The sequence below is a fragment of the Platichthys flesus genome, chromosome 12 (assembly GCF_949316205.1).
Source record: "Platichthys flesus chromosome 12, fPlaFle2.1, whole genome shotgun sequence".
NCBI classification, from domain to species: Eukaryota; Metazoa; Chordata; class Actinopteri; order Pleuronectiformes; family Pleuronectidae; genus Platichthys; species Platichthys flesus.
The window spans coordinates 2708617-2715906 of record NC_084956.1 but is presented as its reverse complement, the minus strand read 5'-3'; the positions used below and the strand labels follow the sequence as shown (position 1 = coordinate 2715906).

At 43.8% G+C, this 7290-nt stretch overlaps 1 protein-coding gene across 1 annotated transcript; it reads left to right on the top strand.

Annotated features, from left to right (window-relative positions):
* Positions 1–1264: 1264 nt before the first annotated feature.
* zc3h15 (zinc finger CCCH-type containing 15) lies at positions 1265–7194 on the top strand. The gene is made up of 11 exons (XM_062401101.1): positions 1265–1482; positions 2888–2989; positions 3203–3299; positions 3427–3579; positions 4682–4776; positions 4856–5038; positions 5142–5222; positions 5303–5368; positions 5452–5562; positions 5993–6131; positions 6222–7194. Exons 1-11 carry the CDS (start codon positions 1408–1410, stop codon positions 6383–6385), a joined length of 1266 nt encoding a protein of 421 aa, XP_062257085.1. The 5' UTR covers positions 1265–1407; the 3' UTR covers positions 6386–7194.
* The last annotated feature ends 96 nt before the right edge of the window (positions 7195–7290 follow it).

The following is a 7290-nucleotide window of genomic DNA, read 5'->3' as shown; positions in this document are numbered from 1 at the left end:
TCATGTTGACTCTGAGCTCTCAGGGAATGTGCTGGAATTCTGCTTCTTCTTCGTTTCTCGTCAGCGTCTTTTCTCTCAGACACTGCAACACTGACCTCCAGCGGCCAAACACCCAAACTGCACAGTAGTGACAGAATCCCGAGTAACAAACCCCACGAGTCTCCATTCTGTGGAGTATCCAAAAATAATATAAATAAAAATAAATTATAACACTATAGCATTGAGCATCATACTGTGATAAAAACCATTCATCTCATATCATCCTTACAAATATATATATATTTATTTATTTTTTACCTTACAAAGGCTTTTGGCTTATTAATGTTGATCTGTGGTACCTTATATATTGTACAGCCTCTCTCGCAGTAATAAGAATGGTGTCTTGATTTCCCAAGGCTCCATCTTTGACATTAAAACACAGTAAAATATAATAAAACAAAGCAGATAAAGGAGCAGTGCTGGAGGAAGGGGGAGGGAGGGGCTTAGTAACTAAAATAATGACTTAATATCTCAAAATGAATGACTTCAGATCTCAAAATAAATACTTAATATTGCAATAAAATTATTTAATTGATATTTTATATATTTCCGATCACTGTCTAGTCCCTGTCTGGTTTCCCCCCCACCCCCCCTCCAAGCTGTTCTCCTTCTATGACCAAACACGCTGCCTGAGATCCTCGGGGGAAATCTCTGTTATCTGTCCCTGAGACTGAGCTGAAGCCCAAAGGTGACTGTGCTGTTTCCTTCAGAGCCCGGAGACTTTGGAATGCCTGAGGAGATCAGGAACTTTGAATCTGTCGCCCTTATTAAAAACAGTCCTTCAATCACATTTGTACAAAGCTGCAGTTAATTCTTTATTCTGATAAGGACACTTTCACATGGTTTTAGTTATTTTTAATAAATTCAATTTAATGGGCTATATATATGCCTCCTAAATCTTTATCTTTAGGTATTTCACTGATATCTGTTTGTTTGTTGACCTGTGCTTTTTGACACGTATCTTATTGGATGTTGTTTGTGTGATATCTGAATCCTTTCTGAATGTGAATGTGTTCTGATCTGAATCTGATCTGAATCTGAATCTGAATCTGAATCTGAATCTGAAATGAGGCTCCATGAAAAAAACGAATTATAACCTGTGTACCTGTGTATAGGTATTGACCTTATATATAGTATATGGCATGGATCTATACGGTCTATGGTATGGACTACACTACCCGTCATGCCTCTCGGTGAGCGCGATGACGACACAGGACGTCCCTTGCTCACATGTGTCGTGTGAGCTGCTCCGCGGAGGTTTGGTAGCAACATCTGGCTAAACGTGCTAAATGTGGAGGCGACGTCCCTTCGGCAAACTGCACGTTGGAATTAACATCGCTGGTTGAACGCAGGTGACCCGGAGCCAAGATGCCCCCGAAGAAGCCCGCTCCTGTCGGGGGAAACAAGAAGACCCAGGAGAAGAAGAAGGAGAAGATCATTGAGGTAGAAAGGAAACCTCACGAGTTTTAGCATGGCGGGGCTAGCCAGGAAGCTAGCCGGCTAGCTAGCTACCCGCTCTCTGACCGAAGCTAACTCGTGTCGTCACGAGCAAACCGTGGCAGTTAACATGGTTTATGAGCGGTTGTCAGTGTTTTTAAACTTTTAATATTAATCCAGTCCCCTCTTGGAATACGTTTTAATCACTGTAAGGCCACATTACGGGAGCTAGCAGCTGTCGGGAGGCCGTGCTGCTAACAGGGCCGAGCCGCCACACAGGCTCTTATATCCGGGGAGCTAATGTGCCTAAAGTCTTCAGCGGAACTCAGAAGCAGGATATTCACATATCAGATTCTTCTTTATTCTGTTAAACCGGGTTGTTTAATGTCTGTTGACTGGAGCTGGAGCGAGTGGAGCCGGGCCTGGTTCCCATCGGCCCTCGGGACACATGCGGGAACTGGTTCCCAGTGCCGAGTTGAAAACGACGTGAAAAGTGGAGTGTGTTGAGAAGTTTCCAGAGTTTAAAGCTCCTCAGGGATCCTCAGTTCCGGATCAAAAACCCTCTCATCCTGGTGTCAGTGTGACCCCACAGACCTGTCAGCTCCCTACAGGCTCTTATTGGACTTTATTTAGTCTCAGAAGGAGGTTTTAACCGAATAGAACTACATGGTTCACTGGGAAATAGAGATTATAGTGTGTAATTATTATAAACTAGTGAGTATAGAGGAGAATCAACAGGAAAAATTGTTATTACAACTTTTGGTGAACTGCTGATACAGATTGGTATTAGCCTGGTGGATAATACCACTTTAGATTTACCAGATTAAATCAGTGGGACATGAAAGCTCCAGTAAACAAACAAGATTTGCTGCAGATGTTTTTTTACCTGACAGGAGGAGACAGACTTCCACTTAGAATAGAACCATTGCATCATCTATCCCCCTCAAACATCACAGTCCTCACACACAAGGAGCTGTGTTTTAAACTCACAACTGTACCACACTGGTGCTACAGCTGTAAATTCCTTCATCGCACTGGTGTTTTTCTTCCTGCACGTTTAAAGTCCATGTTGAGACTGTGTGGTTTAAATGTGGATGCATGTCAGAGCCTGTGTGGTGACAGGAGTTGTTTATATAAACCAAGCAGCAACCGTCACATCTGAGGGTTGTGATCGTGTCAGAGGGTTCGATGCAGCCTGTCTCTAGGACCTAATGGTGGAATATAGAAGCACTGTTGTATAATGAAGGTCAATATTTTCCTTTTAAGTTATAATGTACAGGTTTCCTCTGTCTATATGGAGGTCTACAAGCTTTGTGCTGCTATAAATGCATTTCCCCTCGTCCTTCGTGTTCGTCTGTTGGTGAAGTCATGAAACTGATGATTACTCGTCCTGTTGTTTGTTTTTTCCTAGGACAAGACGTTTGGCTTGAAGAACAAGAAAGGGGGCAAACAGCAGAAGTTCATCAAGACCGTTGTTCATCAAGTGAAAACAGGAGGACCAGCTGCAAAACAGGTCAGAGCAACCTCCTCCATCCCTTCATACCCCCCCGACTGTCTCATGTGGGAAGTCTCCCAGATCAAACACTATCACCACATTCCTTTTCCTCTCTCTGTCTGGTCGACTAGATTGTAATGAGTTTTCAGTCCCCTGGTGTGTTGTTGTATGTTCTTCTCAACAATGCATCCCTCATTTAACGTGTGTTTGTGTCTGTGTGTGATGGCCCAGGCGGATGGAACCAACAAGAAAGCTGATAAGAAGAAAGATCTGGAGGAGCTCAACGAGCTGTTTAAACCCGTCGTCGTTGCCCAGAAAGTCGCCATAGGTAACACAGACACGGCTGTGACACAACAGCAACTTGTTAACTAATCACATTGTGTTGCTCTGCATCGAGTCTTTATTGACCGAACCTGCTGAAAAGATAATCACAAAATATCCCCTCTTCTCTGCAGGCGTCGACCCGAAGTCAGTGCTGTGTGCGTTCTTCAAGCAGGGTCAGTGCACTAAGGGGGACAAATGCAAGTTCAGCCACGACTTGACGGTGGAGAGGAAATGTGAGAAGAGGAGTCTCTATGTGGATGAAAGAGATGACGAGCTGGAGAAAGGTTAGTGCCCAGCGTCCGTGACACCATCATATAACTGTACAGTGTGTTGTTAATCCAGAGCTGGACTCTGTCCACATATCAGAGTCATGACTTTCTGTGTCTGTAAGTGGCTGAAATGAGAAAATTCATCCCTCTGACAGTTTTAAGAATTGATGGCATTCTATTTTACAAGTCGAATGTCACTCAGTAGAGAGTGAACCTCTGCCAGGGCCCCTCACGTTCACTCGTAGATATCAGTCCCTTAAATGTGTCTCCTTTTTCAAATGAAGATCCATCAATTAGTCCCTGGGAAATTAGTGAAAATGTCAAAGCTCCCCCATCTCATAATGTCAGAGAAAGTAATAAAAAGCTCTTTCTTGGCCTGTGTCCCATCCTTCCAAGTTTCGTGGAAATCAGTTGAGACGATTTGGTGTCAACTGAAAGGGCTGAAAAAGTGACCTGGGGCGGAGGCTGTATCTTCAATCATAAGAATGTTCCCTGCTGGCTCGGCTTCTTGTTTCTATTTGTTTCTAATTAAAACCAGTTTGTCAGTTGACTTGATTTCTTTGTCTTTAGTGAAACGAGAAAACAAGATAATTTTTGTACTTTAAAAGCCAGTTAAAATTCAGTGTCACCCTGCTGCTGATCCAAATTACCCCCCACCGAGCAGAGACTCCACAAACATTGAGAGTTGAGTGTTAAATTACTAGAAACAGCTTCTGCACCGAGCAGCACAACTGCAGTGTTAAATAAACAAACTTCACAACAGGAAACAAACTATTTAGCATTGGAAGTTACATAAATGTATTTGTATCTGTGTTACTCAAATTTACAAAAAAGAACACCTTTGTCATTTCACCATATGTACACCTCAGCGGTGAGTGTAATATTATTTTATTATAAATAATAAATACAGCTCTTACAGTCCCTGCCACAGAGATTAAAATGAAGTTTTAAATGTAAGTAAACTTAAGAACAAAGTGCAAATATAACTGCAGCAGAACGAAATGCTGAAATGTCATCATTGAGCATTCAAAGGTCACCACATGATAACACTGTTCATCATCCAGCAGCTGATCTCTACTGGTCGTGTTTAAAATGGTTCCTCTTGTGTTCGGCTCAGATACGATGGACAACTGGGACGAGAAGAAGCTGGAGGAGGTGATCAACAAGAAGCACGGAGAAGCTGAGAAGAAGTCTCAGTCCAAAACACACATTGTGAGTCCGGTTTAAAAATGAAAGTTAAACAAAGAAATGAAATATTTATATTTAACATAATGTCCTGTGTTGTCCGCAGGTGTGTAAATTCTTCTTGGACGCCATCGAGAACAACAAGTACGGGTGGTTCTGGAGTTGTCCGGGAGGCGGCGGCGAGTGTATGTACCGTCATGCTCTGCCGCCCGGCTTCGTCCTGAAGAAAGACAAGAAGAAAGAGGAGAAGGAGGATGAGATTTCGTTGGAGGAGCTGGTTGAGAACGAGGTGAGGAGGCGTGGAGAGAGAGAGATGCAGAAATACGATTTTAGAAAAACAAGTTGAGACTAGTTTAAACTGCTGAAGCTGACGTCCGTCTCTCCTCCTGCAGCGAGCGGCTCTCGGTCCCAACGTGACTCGGATCACCCTGGAGACTTTCCTGGCCTGGAAGAAGAGGAAAAGGCAGGACAAGGTGGGAGCCCGAGGAAATCATGTCTTCAGGATTAAATCCTGAATCTTAATGTGACGAACTAAACGATTGTTGATTAACAGGCGGACAAAGCGATGGAGGAGATGGAGAAGAAGAAGGCTGACTTCAAGGCTGGAAAATCACTCATAGTAAGTTCCTCTGTGTCTTAAAAGATTCCTGTTTACACTTGGTATCATTTTCATTTACTAATGGAGGATGTATCTGTCTGTAGGTGAGTGGACGTGAGGTGTTCGAGTTCCATCCGGAGCTGGTGGACGATGACGACGCTGAAGCCGACGACACTCGATACGTCAGCGACGAAGACGAAGATGAACAGGAAGAGGTGATGATGGTTTATTTGGTCTTTGTTTGACTTCATATCGTGTAATATAGTTGGTGGGAAATATAAATAATATAGCTGTGTCGTCAGTTCAACAAAGTGATGTCCCAGCCTTCACCCCCAGGCTTCCTGACCAGCTGTTCAAGCCGAGCTAGCTGCCAGGGCGTCGGGTTACATATTCAAACCCAGAATGCTGACAAGGGGCACGAGGCTTATCAGGAGCAGTGCTTCTGTGTGAGAGGAAGATTATTTGATTTTTGAATTAACAAAAAACACAACGCACCACAAAGACATTTATGTGGGAACATTTCCAGGTTTTCTGGAACGCAGCGACAGGCCTCGTGTGGCTCCCGTTTGGTTTTCACATTGATTGATGTTGAGGTTTCTTGTGTCCCTCTCCTGTCTGAACCTGCTGTTTATCTTCCTATTGCAGGTTGAGTCCACAGAGTACCAGGACATAGACGTGTCCCGTTTTGTTCCACAAGAGGTCGACAACGCGCCGGGCATTACCATGGCAGCCACGGACCGCTTCGCCTCTCGGACTAAGCGCGCACCAACAGATGATGACAACTGTAAGAAACAAACCCTTTTATTACAAAAGGAGTATTACTGATCATCACGTGAACCAACTTTAATCTTCCTATTTCTTTGCTCGTCCACAGCGGAGCAGATGAACGGAGCTTGTGGCGGCGCTGAGGCCAACGGCCTTTCAGGAGGAGAGGAAGAGGAGGAAGAAGAGGATGTACCGGTGGATGAAAACCTGTTCACGGGTGAAGACCTGGAGGAGCTGGACGAGGAACTCAACACACTGGCCCTGGAGGACTGAGCGGCATCGCGTGAGGTGGAGGTTGGGAAGGACTTTGTGTCAAAGGGACGGACTGATGGATGCATGGAGCTTCACAACAGACACCAGATGTTTGAATGATTTTAAATTTCAGAGACTCCGATAATAAAGCCTGATCATATCATGACATCACTGCCCGTCTCCGCCCCGTTTTCTCTGTCGCCCCTATCCCATCCATCTGCCTCCCAGACCAGAGTCCACTGGGGGTCCACATTTCCACAGCAGGGCCAGTCAACATCAACCAACTCCACCTGAATGTCGCCTGTCTCCGTTCCCACTAACAGAGAACTGGGCTGTTGCTAAACGCTGGCTCCCGTTGAAACCGAACTTAGTTTTGATGAATTAGGCCTCGAGCACTTCTCAAGCTGATCCCAGATAAAGTAGTTAATTCGCTGAGTGAGACATTACAAGGGTTTCAAAATGAAAGCATCACACCTGAGAGCAAAACGGATTCAATAAAGTTAATTTCATTTCCGTTGGATGTTGAAAGAGAGCTCGTGTGAAAATGAATCTTTTCACAGCTTCACTTGCTCTCGTACCAAAATAAAAGCTGTAGTCGAAGCACTTTCATTCTAACTAGTGAAGATTGTTTTTTTCCACTAATTGATTTTGCTGAAGTTGCAGCTCTTTTGAATTTTATTTGAAGGAAAAGTCTACACAGCTTCTAACAGAGCAACTGTTTCTTCTGAGAGCAGATTTGTGATAAACCAAAAGATCCCATCACCATCCTGGTTTGTAAATAATGTTCTCATGAGTTGCTCCTGAAGAAATAAAAGATTACTGTACATCCAGTGTGTGTCTTGTCTTGAATAAAGGTTGGACACTTATCAGAAATACAACTTATATACATACTTGCAGTTATTGATTTGAAATCACAAATAAGTGAT

Bases quoted from the DNA above. Each gene is read 5' to 3' on its own strand.
- zc3h15 (XM_062401101.1), top strand. From the start codon at position 1,408: ATGCCCCCGAAGAAGCCCGCTCCTGTCGGGGGAAACAAGAAGACCCAG. The intron at 5,223-5,302 runs GTGGGAGCCCGA...GTTGATTAACAG, and splicing joins AGAGGAAAAGGCAGGACAAG to GCGGACAAAGCGATGGAGGA. The intron at 6,132-6,221 runs GTAAGAAACAAA...GCTCGTCCACAG, and splicing joins ACCAACAGATGATGACAACT to CGGAGCAGATGAACGGAGCT.